The sequence below is a fragment of the Oreochromis niloticus genome, linkage group LG23 (assembly GCF_001858045.2).
Source record: "Oreochromis niloticus isolate F11D_XX linkage group LG23, O_niloticus_UMD_NMBU, whole genome shotgun sequence".
NCBI classification, from domain to species: Eukaryota; Metazoa; Chordata; class Actinopteri; order Cichliformes; family Cichlidae; genus Oreochromis; species Oreochromis niloticus.
In genome coordinates, this window is record NC_031986.2 from 10482305 (window position 1) to 10500763 (window position 18459).

Genomic DNA, 18459 nt, shown 5'->3' on the forward strand with positions numbered 1-18459 from the left:
GCCATGGTATCACCTAGCTTGTTATCACTGTATCCACAAGGAGTTTACATTGCGTGGCGTACAGTCGAGTCCTCCAGTGTGGTGCGGGAGGATAATTTTCCCGGCTCTTAAATATGACTGCACACATGCTGAGTGGATAGTCAAGAGATCGTCCAGCTTCTCCAGGCTCAAAAGGCGTCAGTGATGGATGTGAAATGCTGGAAAGACATCGTAGGACAGAGTGTTGGCCCGCACCATCGATCACTCATGCAGAGCAGATGACACAGTTCTCTCTCGCTCTCTATCTCTCCCTCTCTCTCGCTACCAGCCTGCGAGTTTATCAGCGCTGCCCAGAATATTTAACAGGGAAGAGAGCGCACCCGTGGGATCTCATTTGCACAGGTGTCCATCTGGTAGAAGTTGTCTGGGATAATCTCCACATCATGTCACATTTGCATCCAGGCTTCAGGAAAAATGGCACACTTTACTGTAAGAGGAGCGCGTGGAGCCGTCCAGTTCGAGTGTGGGGGGTGGCGGTGGTGGTGGGAAGGGGGGGCGTGGGATTGTTTGCAGACACTGTGGTGAAGACCAGTGTGTTTTCGCGCTAATCCACGAGGCAGCTAATGCCTCGCAATTATGTAAGGATTTAACATGTTTGTAATTGTTTGTTGGTTCAGCTCAATTTGTGTAACCAGCTTTAGTTGGAAAATTAGCTGTGAGATTTTCCTAAACACTGCCAATTTGTTGGTCTTTTAACCAGGAGGGGGATTTGCTGCAGTAGGGCTGAAGAGTACTTGTCAATTGTGACAGTCTTATTAGGCGGTTTGGGCAACGAAAAGGTGCCCCTATTGAATAAATTGATCATCAAGGACCTTTGCTTCTGTTCCCCCTCCTTTAAATAGCACAACTTTCCCAGCGAATCAATGGCTTCATCGATTCCCCAAGTTGGGTTACGAATTACTCGAGCAGCAGATCCGATCTCAAAATCGCTGTCACATTAATGACACAAAGAGGATCGCTGCTTGTGCTTAGCAGCTGGATCGCTTCTTCTCACGGGGCTGTGCGTGAAGCGGCACCCACTCAGGCAGGCCTAGATCACATCCAGGATACCTCCAGCTTCTGCATATGCAGTGCGTGCCTGCATACGAGCGCTCGACTCACATTTAGAGACACAAATCACTGAAGGTGCGCGCCGCAGTGCCGAGCAGTAAAATGAAATGTTTATTCCAGCGTGGATAAATACTCGGCCGTATCTGCGAGGCCAGGCGAGCATGGAGTCTCCAAACATCACGAGTAATCTCGCATTTTACGCCGTCTCTCCCTCGTGTTATAAATTCTCTTCTTTATGTGTATGACCTGAGCACTTACAGTACATCAGTTGTAGCAAGTCATTTTCTGTTAGCTCGCACTGTATCTGCGAAACGCATGAAAACAAAAGGCAGTCTTCGAGTGCTGTTGACTGTAAGCGCTCTAGCTCTTCATTAACACACATTTGTTTTTCATTAGGACACATGTACTGTATATATACAAATATATATATATATATATATATCATCATTGCTGTTCATTGATGGGATCAGTAGTTATTCAGCATTAAAGGCAGGTTTTCCTTTAAAAGAAATTAAGGTTTCTCTGTATCTCCTTCTGCTGCATTTAATGATTCACATTCAATCCCAGGAATTAGCCTCGCAGAGTTTTTGATTGAGCGGCCCGGAGATGGACTGCTGACAGCTTCTCGGCTCGGCAGCTGGCAAGAGCTCAAAAAGTGACGCAGGCCCATTTGTTACACTGACCGATTTGTTAACGTTTTATCTTTTGCAGGAACTCCACGTACTGCATGAAGGTGTCCATGTCCCTCACGGTGGCGGAGAATGACACAGACCTCTGCTACAACTCCAAAATGAGGTTCTTCGAGAAGGCGGAGCTGAGCAAAAGCAAAGACATCATCTGCCCAGGCATTGAGGATTATGTACAGCAAGGAATGGAGCCTGAGATCGTGTGGTACAAGGTATGGTTCGAGTTTTTCATCAGCTATCACTCTATCAACAAAGGGTTAGGGTCGTGTTTAGGTTAAACTTAGCTTTAAATACCAAATTTTGAAGCGGTCAAACAAAAAGAGAAAAATATTGCTTGCTGTGTGGAGAGTTGGGAGGCCCACAGTGGAACCGACCTGGCAGGCCTTCTGTGTCCAACAGGCCTCTTTGCCAGAGCTCGTAGGCGCAGCTCGGGGGCCAATTTATCAAATGTGAAAGTGTGCTTGATTAGGTGGCCACTTCACTTTCCCACGGAATCAAATTAAAATAGCAGATAATGCCAGTGGGATCCACACCCTCCAGTTACTGGCTCTCACTTTGTTGGTGGGCTGATTCAATCCTGCAAGACGCTTCCCACAGTGCCCTAGTTTCTTTTGCCTCAGGTGGCCCAAAATTTGAAAGGCTGTTTCTAAAAGTCCATGCTTACTTCATGATTGCCGCCTACGTGGCTACATGGGTTATGGAGATAGAAAATAAGACTCATGTTGTACTTTAGGTTGTTTTCTGTGTGCACCTGGCTCCAGTGTAGTGTTTACCAGCTATTCACAGATTTTAACTGATCAGGTAAATTATCAGTGACTGAAACTAAAAGCTAGTCCTTGTCTTCAATACAAGCTGAACTCCATTTTTAACACATGTGCACATAGGAAAAATGTCCTTTCAAATCCAAACAAATACTGAAAACACAGTTAGAAACCAATCATACGATACACAGTATTTTGTCGGTGCAGTTATAGAGTAGCCAGGTCTGTCATTCTCTGTTGGAATCTGCTCCCTGCTGCTTGTTTGATATGGGCACACAGAGCCAGATTTTGATGTGAAAGGAAACAACCAGTACCCAGAATGATTTTCACATTTATCGCATTCTGTACAAATTTGTTATCCGCGCTGATGTTGTCATCCTCACTTTTTGCTTATGTTTAGAACTCTTGACATGTGTCGCTATGAGGACGGAGGTTTCCTTAAAGTGTGTGTAGTGAAAAAGGATTCCTAGCCTCATGTTATGACACAGTAGTGCCAACAGTGATGTCCATAATTGAGCAAAGGAGTCAAGAAATGCCACAAGACTGAGGCAGGTCAAAGTATAGAGAAAACAGCTTAAAACTCAACTCCAGAACCAACATTGCGTAGCAGAGTCACATTAATTAACCTTAATGAAACTGTATTGTGCAAAATATATATTATAAAATGCTTGGTTTCTCTGACACACAGGCCTACAGTACTGGACCCACTGATAACCACCGGTAACCACGGAAAAGTGTATATTGCCCAGGAAACCTCCTTGTGGTTACTTTGGTTGCCAACAGTTATAGTTTCTATAGAATAATATAATAACTTGGCTGCAAACACTTGCCAACTAGCAAACTCTGAAGTGCATGATGCAAACCGGAAATGTAGACTGTTTACTTTCAGTGTACAAATTATTTCTTATCATATAAATCAGCACATTTAAGATAAGATGAGATAAGATAAGATAACCTTTATTAGTCCCACACGTGGGAACTTTGGTTTCTGTTTCTAATTTGCATCCCACTTTTAAAGGTTCAACTACTGTTTCATGGTTAGTTAGGAAATGTTTTTCAGACAAATTTTCCATGTAAACTACAGGCGACTGTGACAGTCTGCTAGTAATCAAAGCAACTGCAAGGAGGTTTTGTCAGCCAGTCTGTAGCCCTGTGTGACTGAACCCTCATACGCTGGGTAGAGGTGGGTGGGTGGGACCCACCATCTGTTCAAATTGTCTGATTTCGAGGGGAAGCAAATCAGTGGAAAAATGACTTATAAAAGAAGAAATGAAGCTAAAAAAACAGAAGCTTATTTCAGAGACTGTTACAGTGTATAACAAATAGGAATTATTTTGAACTTGGAATCATGCAAAGCTACCCTAGTAAAGTCCAAGATAAAAATATGTAGATGAAAATGAACAGAATCAGTCCCCTTTAATGAACCCATTAAGTTAATAATAGTTTTCTAATTTAAGGTGAGTTTACAATGAAAGGCCTGAAACTGCAGACCATTAGGCCAAAATAATGTAATGTTTCTTATTCACTCTGACTATACTCTGACATAAAAAATCTTTTTTTATATGTGTATTAATATATATTATTAAACTGGTGCTTATTTTTTCCAATTGACAGATGAATTGAATATATAATTTGGCCTCGGTGTGTTTTTTTGGGGCTCTTACAACTTCTGATGCTGAAATAATTTCCTGTTCACACTGATTGCCTCTGATTGGCTCCAGAGATGTTACCAAGCGACCGAGCAAATACTGATGATGCAACCCAATGAAGTAAATCCTAAAATCACTAAGAGTTTAGGAAGGAACTTACAGATAAACCCAGTAATGATTTTACAAATAGGTGGTGCAGCTTAATTTGGTGCTGCAGTCCTGCCTCAGAATGATAAATGCGCAGGCACCCGGTCTCATACATCACAGTTTAAAAGAGTATTTGTGTCGGGACAACAGAGCTCACTAAACTAATGTCTGAAATCTGGCATCAAACAAAGTTTGTGTGCTGTGTGATATGATATGAGGTCTCTCTGCTATAAAGCTGCTGGAGTATTTTATGATACGGTGTTTAGTTATAGAGGTTCTCTACAGATTTAGTTGTTTTGTTTTTAAAATCTTTTATACTTCGATGCCTGTCGGATTCAGTCTCAGCTTCAAAGTGAAAGTATGGTAAATTCAGATATAACAATTAATATAGAAAAAGCACTGAGAGCATTTGGTCATAAAACTGTGATGTCAAGTATTAAATTTAACACCACAAATCTAGTAGGCAAAGGACATCAATAAATCCAAGCAATATATAGTACTGTGCAAAAATCTTGATGCTTCCTTTTTATTTTGCTAAGAAAATGAGAAATATAAAAGCTGAAAACATACACTGCGTGTTTTTTCCATCTGGTTTTTATGCATTGACAGTTTGTTTGGGATCATTGTTATGCTAAATAATAAAGCCATTGGCAATCAGGCGTTTTCCAGATGTATTGCATGGTGGATCAAAACCTGATGGTGCTTTTCTCCATTTATAATTCCATTAGTTTTGACAAGATGCAGCCCCAAACTATGACAGAGCCTCCACTTGGCTGTAAGCACTCACTATTGTATCTGTCTGTTTATGTCCACACATGTGCACATTTAAATCAAAAATTTTCAAATTTGGATCCTTCAATCTGCAGGTCCTTTTGCCTCTGATTTTTACTCCAGTTGTTGTGTAATTTGGCAAACCTCAGCCTTTTCCTTTCCTTAAGAATGGCTTCTTCACAACCACCCTTCCACTCAGGCCATTTCTGATGAGGCGTGAGTGACCAATAGATGGATTATCTGAAGTATCAGATTCATCTCTTAGATCCTGTGTCAGGTTTTTGCTGGATTTTTTCTTCTTTCTTAAGGACATGACTTTCCGATACTATTCATCTGCTGCAAATAGATTTTTAGGCCTGATATGTCATCTTTTGTCCTCCACTTGTCTAAATTCTTTAAATTTATTAAGGACACACTGTTGTCAGCTAATAGCTCTTTGGAACTTACATTGTTGGTGCAAAAATACTATTTAGCCTGTCAAACTATTTTATCTTTGTCCTTTTTCATAGATTCAACTAAAGAAATTGAACAAGTTATATTTTTTTTGATGCGGGCTGCTACTAACAAAGTGCCCAAACAATAAAAAATTGGTTCTTTGCTGTTATATATGGAACAACACTGGTTCATCATTTGCGTTAGGTGCCTCTTTATGTTTAGTTTATTCATAGGTCAATGTTAAGTGGCTTAACAAACAGACGAAAAAGACATTCTTCTGAAAATAGTCAGGTACAAACACTGGCCTGAATATGAGAGAAAAACAGCCAAAGACGTTCAGAAAGCCTAGACAGCAATCACTGAAGAAAGTCTGGCTCTGAAATATAAACGAAATATAAGGAAATGAGGGGAGGCTCAAGACTTTTGCACAGTACTTTCAATAAAAATAATTAATACTTAGCTAAGGATGCAGAAAAAGTTAATAAATCATTTTAGGTTGAAGCTTATATGTTCTCAGTTGTTTGGAGCAATAGAAATGAGAAAATCAGCACAAATGTATAGGCATAAATTTAGAATTTTTAACTGTATTTTCATAAGTTTTGCGGTTTTTTTCTCCCAATAAAGACTTCCCCACATTTATAAATAATTGAATAACAGAAAGTTCCTGTTTTTTTTACTGTCTACTATAGAATTGTATGTTTTTTTTCACAATGAGTTCACAATAAACAAAAAAATAATGAATAAAAAGTAAAATAAGCTATTCTGTCAATATAATTACAGTCTGCACAGTGATATAATACCAGACCTTTGCAAATATGTCATTTTGTACATTTCTTATATGTGATTGGTTTCTAACTGTGTTTTCAGGATTTGTTTGGATTTGAAAGGCCAAAGAGTCGTGCTGACAGACTTCTTTCAGTTACTACAGCAGCATTTCTTTATCGTTTCAAAAAACTTCTTTTTGCACTTCTTTTTCTTATATTAAATATCTGAAGGATTAAATGTGTAGTTAAAGTTCTTAACACTGACTGGGGTCTTTCATTGGTTCGGCTCATGATGTCCTGGGTCCAGATTATATAACATTTGAATGCAAGTTTGTCATCATACCAGTCGATACTGGAAATGTGAAAATTATTGTAGCCCCACACTCTTACACTAAAGAAACCAGTGTTCGTGTTTTACATTTACAAGTTGTATCTCCATGCTCTTGTTTTGTCTTTGAACAAAAAAAACCAGGAGTGCAAGCCAAAGCAGTGGAGACAAACCATTGAAAGGAAGAAGGACATTCTCTCCATCAAGGAAGTACGGGAAGATGACATTGGGAATTACACGTGTGAAGTGCCGTTTGGGAACTTTGTGGTGCGAAGGACTACTGAGCTATCGGTCACAGGTAAGGAAGTATCCTGCCTTTCCTCATTTTTTCCCCCTGCTGCTGCTTTTGTGGAGATTTTCACTGAAGTGAAGTAGAAACTCCAGCAAAAATAAGTGCCACGAACCGCACGCAGAAGGATCAATGGAAAATCCGATGTCATTCAATGAATTTCTAAACAAATGTACTTCCACAGAACATCCTTTTTGTTGCTAATGCTTCTGAGCGCACTGTCTGGTGATTATTTTCCACAGTTGCTTCGGGTCGCTTAGAAAAAAACAAAATTAAGCTTTTTAAAGCTGATCACTGCACCTTTTGCCAAAGTGTCGCAGTCAATAGCATCGCTGTGACTTCCAGGCTGCTTTAATTGCTTAGCAGTGGAATTCACCCAGAGCCACTTCAGCACTTTTTTTTTCTTAAGGCTGCTGAAATATTTAAGTCTGAACCTAAAGCAGGTGACAGATTTCTTGTCAGTGTCACAGCCAAGGTTGACAAGCCATGCACCATCCCACAATTTACAGCTTAATTATCTCTCTCTCTCTTTTTTTTTAAAGGCATATAGTATGTGAAGGGAATCAGGCTACGGAGTTTTCCTGAGTAAAGTGTGTGATCAGTAAACAGAGTCATAATTTTTTTATTGTTGCCTGCTTTATTTATTTGAATCTTATGCTAGAACTCCTACTAAAGTTTCCTCCCTACCAAGCTTTAAACATAATCAATCTTCAGGGAAATAAGGTTGCTTGCTGGATATAAAACGGTCCTGCATGGGTGATCTGAACCAGTGGAAAATGCTAACGTAAAAGTGGAGCTCGTGTTCTTTTGACTGCCTTCATAGGACCACAGCTTCTCCTGTCTGTGACTCATTTGGCTCAGCGCACCTTTCCTGTGCTAGCTCATGTCTGCAAGGATACAAACAAATGCCAGATGACGCACGGCTGGGAAGAATAAAAAAAACACACAGGAAAAGAAAAAGAAAAAGAAGAAGAGCAGAGGGAAGAGGTTTGGGACAGGCGGAGAAACTGTTAGGTTTCAGCACAGCCGTCGTCATCATCGCCTCCATTGTTGTGTGACGGTCAGACGGAGCGATGGCTTTTAACTGCTACTGGATTGCACATTGTAGTGCCTTTTCTTTTCTTTTTTTTAAGAGACTCCAGCGAAGGCCGAGCAAAGTCATACATCATTTTCTCACCAGCCTCAAAATGTCATCTCAACAGTTTTAATCTCTCTATCTACTGTAGAGACATTCAGCATTTCAAAACAGGTAGCAAAAGATGATTGATGATTGGACCGTGGCAGTAAAGGAGGCATTTATGACTTTTTCGAAAGAAATTTACCCTTCAAGCAGTCTGCTAGAGGTGTGGATACTTTTTTTTTCTTTTGCTTTTTTTTTTGGTTCTCTCATCCAGGGTGCGAGAGCCCTTAAATGGTCTGGAAAAATTAATAGATGGATGAATATGCGTCTCCTTTTTGTTGAAGTGATTAGAATGACTTTTGTCTAATTCCACAGCAGCAGTAGGTCTCTGGCTGGAGCTGTTAGGATGTAAACTGAACAATTTTTACCCATTCTGACCTTTGCTGTAAGTTTTTAGATGCAATTGTGTGCCTCGAGGCAAAAAAGTGTAATACAAGTTCCCATTGTTATTTCTCGAAACTTGGAGTTCTTTTTATCTTTTGGAAAGCAACGCCAGTGTTCACTCTGCTTTTGGCTCAGTTGCTTTCCTTTTAGACAGAATTGCTTTCCTCAGAGTTTTGGATTTATTTATATATTTTCCAGTTTTGATTGAAGAAGTTTGGAGTTTTTGCACGGAGCGGTTTTCTTTTGGTGGCTATACCGATCATGCTAACTAGCCTGTAGTTTTGATGTGTCTCCTGCTTCTGTCTGCTGTCTGTGCTTCTGCACACATGAAACACATCGTGTCCTAAGGAAAAGGGTTTTGTTCTTGGAAAGAGCTCCTGCGCTTGGTGTTTAGATCTGCAATTGCACAAGCTTTCATATTCTGGCGGAATCACAGTAAATAAGCTTTGCAAAATTCCTAAAGAACGCTTAAAAATAAGCATCCACTGGCTTCATATTAAATCTTTTTTTTCGGTTTGTTTGTTTGGGCAAAACACCCAAGTTTGTCTAATTTTCTCAATTAATCATGTTAACAAGCATTCTAGGGTTCAATTGTTTAGGAAATTGTCAGCCATTTATCCACATTATATTTCTATCTAAAAAGCCAATGGGAAAAATAAAGGATGAAATTCTACAAGTAACAAAACAGCATCGCAAACAAACTGTTCTTCCAAATTAAGACAGAAGAGTTTGTAACTAACTGTGCCTTGATTTTTGGGCCACAATTCAGTTCATACATCATTTTTTAACCATGTGGCACTAGGGTAAAAACAGGATGACCACCTCCACCAGGCAACCGCTAACCAAGAATGAGTGGTTGCCTGGTGATTGCATTGAATTTTTTCAGTTTTAGTCATCAGTTACAACCAGTTGCCATGACCAAATTGTCGCCCCGAAGTTGAGGGTATTAAATGTTTACCTTTCGATCGTAAAGCATAGATTTCCCGGTGGAATGCGACTTGTCTACAGACTATTGCAGTTTAACTCTAACTGCATTGACTTAGACAGATTGTTGAAGGTTTGCAAATAATTGCTGTCTCATTTATAAATCCAGATAAATTACCAACATGCTGCCATCAGTCTGAATGAACACAACTAGATGAGACTCAGCTTATCTGGCTGCCAGCTGTTTGTATTCTGGATATATTTTTTTATAAAAGCAACTTTGATGAGTGTCTATGTCATTCTGCAGTTTACTAATTTTACCTGATGCAGTTGCAAACTGATAGCAGACTTGACTGCGAGTGGTTGCAGACTTGGTCGCCGTATTTGAAGCAACCAAGTCCATTGGTCACAGTCACAGTAATTGTGGTTGCTCGTCGGTCTCCAAACACTGTTTTCAATTCAATTCAAAATTTATTTCTATAGCACCTTTAAAAGCAACAGAGATTTTTTGCAATATGACTGTTGTATTGACAATTTAATCATGGCGCCTTTCACCTAACTAGCATGATTTAACTAGCATGAGTATATGGTTAATGAGTGTTTAGTTAGATACAGAAAATATAAGATATTTCTTGATAGACACTATTTGGCTAAGCAAGTAGCTCATTTACAAGCCCTTCCATTTTGCCACATGGCTGTCAAATTATCACAACACAGGAAGTTGGAAAAATCACCAAGTAACTATGGACTTTTGGATCACTGAGTCACTTTCAGAGTTACTGTTTTTGTTGGGAGTTTGTGTGGAGTTGTATACATAACCTGAAGGCTTGAGAAAAATGTGAAACATTTATATCCATTGGGTTCCTCCTTGTGTTTCCAGTCAAGTTTAAGAACTGCAGCATCGTGGATACACGCCAGAGAGGGAGCAGTGGGAATAGCTGTTTTTTTAAATGTGATGTTTGGTTAGGAAATCAAGTAACACTACAATGTACGAAGGACTCTTTCTACTGCCAAAGCTGCTTGACTTTTTTTTTTTTTTTTTTAGCTATAAAGTCAGTTGGGGGTCCAGAATCACGCTGTTGTTGCTGCTGTGTGCTTTGCAATTCTGTACTTGTAGAATTTTAGTGTTGTCTTGCACATATCTTCCTGGACTCCTTGGCTGTTCAACCAACACAAGTACGTTTTGTCCCCAATTTCTGTCAAACATGAGAAATCTAGCAGGGCCTTTTATTTCCAATCATTCAATCTAACTCACTCTAAATGGCATACTCTAATGAGAGCCTGGATATCTTTTTGGTAATCAATACAGATGACGCAGTAAAATATGGGTTAGTGCTGTGTTGGGTGTCGTCATTGTTGGCAACATCTAGTTGACCAAATATAGCTCCTCTAAAGTGCAGCTCTTGAGTAATTCCGGGAACTTTCGTATAAGATGGTAAACAACATCCGATAATGGCAACTCTTTACTGTTAATTGCGTTCCTACTTTGCAAAAAGGATTCAAGGACTCTAGATAGTTGTCCAGACCTGAACTTTACATCTGGATACCTTCTTTTCTAATCTGGAATAAGTATACATGAACCTTCATATAATATTATCTTCAACCTTGGACAGAAAATTACAATTCACTATTAAAACCCTTGTCACTCCCCTCTTTATCAACAGCCTAGAGCCACTCTCAAAGCAGTGCAGTGGGACAAAAGGTCAGACTCCATTTGATTATAATGAGCACAGCTAAAATCATAATGAGCTCCCTCACCGGGTGATTGGAAGCGACATTCATTTTTAAATGAAATTTGTGGTTTTATGACTTCTTTGTAAGGTGCACTGTTTGATGTCTTAGATTAAACAGCACAGAATAAAGAAACGGTGATGAAACAGAGATACAGGAGAGCAGCAACTTTGGTGTGTAAAATAGACTGTCAGTGTGGCTAATGAGCTGGGACTGATGCTGTTAACCCGCTTTTCTTCTTCTTCTTTTTTTTTGCACCGCATTGCGATGAAGTGTATTTGGTTGTGTGCGGCGCCCGTAAATAACCAAAATGCCTGAGAGGTTGAAAACAATCATGAAAATATTTCTCAACATTAAGTGTTCCTGCCTTCTTCCTTACACTGACTCATCCCTTTCACCCCATATTTTACATGTCTTTCAAGTCTGAACATTTTGAATTGACAGATCTGACACTATGGTAGCTCTGTGGCTTAAAGCAATTTTTGATGCAACACTTCTTTAACAGTTTTTCAGTCTGGCACATTCAAAACCAATTTCTCTTGAGTGAACAATGCTTTCTTGCTGGGTAGTGTCGTGCTATTTCAGGGCCTTGCTTACTATTGAATATTATTGCATAGCAACATGACTGGCTACAAATGGGAGGGGGGAGGGGCATTATTTTGTTTCCTGGGCCAGACCACTGCTCTTGAGTGATGGGAACCTTTCCCTGTGTGTTCTCTGTGATGCACTTATAAGCTGGGGGCTGTTTTCTGCAAATGTATATTATGAGGTCTAACACAAGCACAATATAACTGTAGAACATGAATTTCAGGTGGAGATCATGACTGTTTATTGCTTTCACCCTGAGATACTTTAGAATTACTAAAGTTCCTCATGTTTAACATTTATTTTCAGAAATCATAAAGACATATTGCAGCAGATGATTAGAGTTCTATTGTCGTTTTCTTGGGTACACATATGTGAAACATTGACTTTACGGTAGAAACATGCTCTCTACAAGTGTATATCTTATCTGTATAATGTTTATCTTATCTGGACAAGATAAATTGCCCAACAATTCCAGAGCTGCATGCATTCAAAGGCACAGCAGGACTGTGATAAGATCTCAGACAGCCGTAAATGCAGTTTGGCTGTATTCTTTTAACCCTCTGAGGTCTAAGTCATCTTTGGCGATGGCGCCAACCCCAATCCTAACTGTTATTCCAGGCAGTGAATTTGTCATTTTTGTTTTTATTAAATTGTTTTTCCCTTTGTTTGCAGTCACTGAGGACAGAAAAATAATCACTCTATAATAATAAAATTTATTTTGCCTAAATATAGCATTTAAGCTAAGGTTATACCTGTGATGCATTAAGGCTTGATTATACTTTCCATGTCCACGAGCCCGTTACATTCCACTATGTGATCATTAGACAGTGAGAGTGAGAGTCCAAGCAGACAGATGCATGCCTGCCTGGTTTTTGTGCACCCCCATCTGCAAAGAACCTACACTGCAATACACCAACGACACCACAACATCTCCAGCTGTCTGTATGATTAGCATTAGACCTCAGACAAACAGTAAAAGGTCATCTAACTCAACCCCTTCCTTTTACATCAACCTGCCTGTCCAAAAAAGTATTGCTGTTTAGGCACTTAACTCTAGAGGCTGCTACTCTCAAAGCTATAGATCATAATGGCACCTTCCACAAACCACCTATAGGTAAGGGACTCTTAGATTAGTTGTCTCTCATAGTAGTGGTCCTCCCAGAGTATCCATTTGGTTGTTTAACAACCCTTCACACCTGGAAAGGGTAAGATCAGGTTAAATTAGGTGTTTTGGTGTACCGTTCACATTGTTTAAGAGTTTATATTAAATTAATGCAGCATTATTCAAACATTATTCTTTGTGAGCAGCTCTTGGTTTCTTCTACTTCAAATTTATTATAGGCAGAGCTGTGTCTCAGGAGGTGGAGCAGGAAATTTACAAGGGTTGGTGGTTCAATCCCTGGTTGCTCCAGTCTGCTGAATTGCTCCTGGTGCTTTCATAAGAAGTTAGAAAGCATATAGGTTATATGCACTTATATATGTAAATGAAACATGTTGAATGAAATGCTTTGACTGCTTGAGTAAAAGAAGTTATATATGAAATTTGAGTTGCTATATAATTAAAGATAGAAAGATCATTATACATCAAGTCACCACTTTGCACAAGCCTGATGGGAAAAAAATCACATGAAATTCCAAATTTTTCAGATGCAAACATATCATGTAACAAATGTACACACCAAACACATCGCTTCTTTGCAAATAATTCAGAAAACACACCGTGGAAAAAAAGGATGCTGATATGAAGCAATGATGAGCGATGATGAGCCAAATGCTCCTAAACAAGAAAAACTGGATTCAATTCAATTCAATTCAATTTTATTTATATAGCGCCAAATAACAACAAAAGTCGCCTCAAGGCTCTTTATATTGTACAGTAGATAGCACAATAATAAATACAGAGAAAAACCCAACAATCATATGACCCCCTATGAGCAAGCACTTTGGCGACAGTGGGAAGGAAAAACTCCCTTTTAACAGGAAGAAACCTCCGGCAGAACCAGGCTCAGGGAGGGGCGGGGCCATCTGCTGCGACCGGTTGGGGTGAAAGAAGGAAAACAGGATAAAGACATGCTGTGGAAGAGAAACAGAGATTAATAACAGATATGATTCGATGCAGAGAGGTCTATTAGCACATAGTGAGTGAGAAAGGTGACTGGAAGGGAAAAACTCAATGCATCATGGGAATCCCTGGCAGCCTACGTCTATTGCAGCATAACTAAGGGAGGATTCAGGGTCACCTGGTCCAGCCCTAACTATATGCTTTAGCAAAAAGGAAAGTTTTAAGCCTAATCTTGAAAGTAGAGATAGTGTCTGTCTCCCGAATCCAAACTGGAAGCTGGTTCCACAGAAGAGGGGCCTGAAAACTGAAGGCTCTCCCTCCCATTCTACTTTTAAATACTCTAGGAACAGCAAGTAGGCCTGCAGAGCGAGAGCGAAGTGCTCTAATAGGGTGATATGGTACTACAAGGTCATTAAGATAAGATGGGGCCTGATTATTTAAGACCTTGTATGTGAGGAGCAGGATTTTGAATTCAATTCTGGATTTAACAGGAAGCCAATGAAGGGAAGCCAAAACAGGAGAAATCTGCTCTCTCTTTCTAGTCCCTGTCAGGACTCTTGCTGCAGCATTTTGGATTAGCTGAAGGTTTTTCAGCGAGTTTTTAGGACATCCTGATAATAAAGAATTACAGTAGTCCAGCCTGGAAGTAATAAATGCATGAACTAGTTTTTCAGCGTCACTCTGAGACAGGATATTTCTAATTTTAGAGATGTTGCGCAAATAGAAGAAAGCAGTCTTACATATTTGTTTAATATGTGCATTGAAGGACATGTCCCGGTCAAAAATGACTCCAAGGTTCCTCACAGCATTACTGGAGGCCAAGGTAATGCCATCCAGAGTAAGAATCTGGTTAGATACCATATTTCTAAGATTTTCAGGGCCGAGTACAATAACCTCAGTTTGATCTGAATTACGAAGCAGAAAGTTAGTGGCCATCCAGGTCTTTATGTCTTTAAGACATTCCTGCAATTTAGCTAATTGGTGTGTGTTACCTGGCTTCATGGATAGATAGAGCTGCGTGTCATCTGCATAGCAGTGAAAATTTATGCTATGTCTTCTAATGATGCTGCCTAGGGGAAGCATGTATAATGTAAACAGAATTGGTCCTAGCACTGAACCCTGTGGAACACCATAATTGACCTTAGTGTGTGAAGAGGACTCTCCATTTACATGAACAAATTGGAGTCTATTAGATAGATATGATACAAACCACTGCAGCACAGTACCTGTAATACCTACAGCATGTTCTAATCACGCTAATAGGATATTATGGTCAACAGTATCGAACGCAGCACTGAGGTCTAGCAGGACAAGCGCAGAGATGAGTCCACTGTCAGAGGCCATAAGAAGATCATTTGTAACCTTCACTAAAGCTGTTTCTGTGCTGTGATGAGCTCTGAAACCTGACTGAAACGCTTCAGATAAGCCATTCCTCTGCAGATGATCTGTTAGCTGTTTGACAACTACTCTTTCAAGGATTTTTGATATGAAAGGAAGGTTGGAGATTGGCCTATAATTAGCTAAGACAGTTGGGTCTAGAGATGGCTTTTTAAGTAAAGGTTTAACTACAGCCACCTTGAAGGCCTGTGGTACATAGCCGATTATTAGAGATAGGTTGATCATATTTAAGATTGAAGAATTAATTAATGGCAGGACTTCTTTGAGCAGTTTTGTAGGAATGGGGTCTAAAAGACACGTTGATGATTTGGAGGAAGTAATTATTGAAATTAACTCAGAAAGATCAATTGGAGAAAAAGAGTCTAACTTAACATTGATGGTACTAAGAGTAGCTGTAGATGATATTACATCTGTGGGATGATTATTGGTAATTTTTTCTCTAATGATAAAAATTTGTGAAGAAGTTCATGAAGTCATTATTCTGATGATTCTGGTTCATCCAGTTCTCAAGAAAGATCCACGAGTTGAAGCTGTATCGTGACAGCTTTCATACATATTTCAGGATGTCAGTGGTGTGTAACGGCCATTAGGCTGCCTCCTTACTGTTCTGTTTTTGTTCTGTCCCCCCCCTCACCCCCAACCGGTCAACGCAGATGGCTGCTCCTCCATGAGCTACTGGAAGTTTCTTCCTGTTAAAAGGGAGTTTTTCCTCCCTGCTGTCACCAAGCACTTGCTCATAGGTGGTTATGTGATTAATGGGGTTTTCTCTGTATTATTGTAGGGTCTTTAGCTTAAAATATAAAGCACCTTAAGGTAACTGTTGTTGTGATTTGGTGCTATATAAAACAAATAGAGTTGAATTTAATTCTGGTAAGCTAAAAAAAAACAAACTGATGAAATACCATAATGAGAATATAGCAAAGGAATCACAGAGTAACACAACCATAACGTTCAGCTGAAACATCTGAGGCTTTAGGGAAATCTTGATTTTCTTTTTTTGAGGGGGAGTGGCGGGCATCCTTGCCCAGCACATCTTGGATGTCATTACCTATAATATATGCAATTCTGTCACCATGATGAATGCTACAGCTGAAACATATTGACTTTCTAATACTTCGGTCCAGTCTATTGTTCTTCAGGAGGAGCCAGATGACTTTAGTTTTGCTGAGTAAAACTAAATGTGGCATTTGTTTTGGTGGTGGCAGTGAAAGGAACATAAATAGCTTGTGGCACAAGAACAGCAGCAGCAGTAACTTCATATATCCACTCAGCATTCAGTCATTTACAGTCTAAACTAATTTTGTGGACAGTAAAATGTTAACACGGCCTCTAACCGCTCAAACTATTTACCTCCTCAGCCCAGTATGACACTCTTTTCTGTTCTACCAAGTAGAGCATTTGTCCTACCCGAGCCATTTGATGGCTATTACCCAAATCTCTCCCATCCCTTAGTTGACTCATTAACATATGAAGAAGGATGAAATATAATATGTCCTTTAATTGATGGAAGATAATTAATTTAGTCAAGGTGCCAGTGAAGAAAAGACAGAGCTGAGTGGATTTAGAAAGTAATCCTTTTGTTCTAGTGAATTGGATACACCATGTAATCAGCAGGTGCTTGATGAGGTTTATTAATTGTTGTATCTTTCTTGTGTCATTGTTTTTTGATATTTTGTCATTTTATTAAAGAACGTACTTATGAATAAAAATGAAGCTTGTCCCTGTTCTGTGAGTCTTCTGTAAAATGAATTCATTGTCTCCCGCTGTGGTCGATGGTGCGTTAACACTCTTTGAAGCCTAAAGAGTTGGTTATTTATTGTAACGCACCATTATGCTATGTTACAAAATTAAAGTGTGTCATGTTTTTTTGTGCTTGCATAGTCAATTTAAAATTTTTAGACCTGTTTTAAAAAAAATAGTAATAACAGAAACAGATGGTGAATCTCAGGACTTAGTTCATTATAGGTTTTTGACCGCTTTTATGTCATGTCCTTGGCAAGAAAATATGATCTTCACACCCTAACGCCGCTCTGAAACAGTGGCACAAGTCCTTATGTGTGCTGTTCTCAGCACACATCACTTCACAGTAGGGATGCGGCGGATTAATTAAGATTGTCACTCAAACATCTGGTTGCTGTGGAAATGGGCTGAAAATGTCTCCTTTTCCTAACTTCTGGCTTTTCCTTGGGTGCTTCGGTGCAAAGTTAATACAGCCTGGTGAATGGGCGCACAATCTGGATGTTACCTGCCCCTTGAATGACCATTATTAGTTTTTGTTAGTCATTCACATTGCCAGTTATCCCTTTCCTCCACCTTCTAGGTGGTTCAGTAGCCTTTCATTATTTTTTGGAATCAGTGATGAATAGATTTAAATGGAGCTGGAAACTCCTATTGGTTGTGTGAAGACGTGGATTTAACATCTTCGTGCTATAACATATTATATATCTATAACATATTCTTTACAAGGTAAAAGGAACCATTTTGAGATCCTAACCATGAGTTTTTTCCTAAACCAAACCAAGTGTCTTTGATGCTTAACCTGAAGTGAAGGTAAAGAAAGTAATGGCTCCATCTGACTCCAACCATGGGATCTGTTTCTAATATAACATGTACACAGCACACTGCTTATTACTTCCATTCAGGTGGCCTGAATGACAATCAATTACTATAACAAGTAGACATGATCAAGATGATGGCTTGGTTGTTGATGTGAGTTATTTCAGAAACAGCGATCTCTAGGGTTTACAGAGAACGGTCTGAAAAAGAGAAAATATCCAGTGAGTTCTCTGGGTGACGCCAGAAGTCACAATGACAATAGCCAGATGGCTTTGAGCTGATAGGAAGACAACCGTAATTCAAATAACCACTTGTTGCAACCAAGATATGCAGAAAAGCACCTCTGAACACGCAACACATGAAACCTTGAGGCGGACGAGCAGCAGAAGACCACAACAGGTGGCACTACTGTCAGCGAGGAACAGGAAACTGAGGCTATGAGTTCCACCAGAATTAGACAATAGCCGATCGGAAGAAATGTTGCCCGGTCTGATGAGTCTCAATTTCTGCTGTGCCATTCAGAAGGTACAGTAAGGTCAGAATTTGGTGTAAACAGCACAAAAGCATGGATTCATCCTGCCTTGTAATAATAGCTCAGACTGCTGCTGGTGTTGGTGAAATAGAGTGAGGGATATTTTCTTGGCACACTCTGGGCCTCTTAGTACCAACTGAGCTTTGTTTAAATGTCACAGCTTACCCGAGTATTGTCGATGGCCA

General features: G+C 39.6%; 1 protein-coding gene across 2 annotated transcripts in view; it reads left to right on the forward strand.

Annotated features, from left to right (window-relative positions):
• Positions 1 to 18459, forward strand: part of LOC100693228 (interleukin-1 receptor accessory protein-like 1) — a 319171-nt gene that overhangs the window by 141197 nt on the left and 159515 nt on the right. For both annotated transcript variants that reach the window (XM_005450017.4, XM_013268902.3), the window contains exons 4-5: positions 1801 to 1987; positions 6775 to 6928. In XM_005450017.4, the coding sequence (XP_005450074.1) occupies positions 1801 to 1987; positions 6775 to 6928 (341 nt within the window). The remainder of the gene's footprint in view (positions 1 to 1800; positions 1988 to 6774; positions 6929 to 18459) is intronic.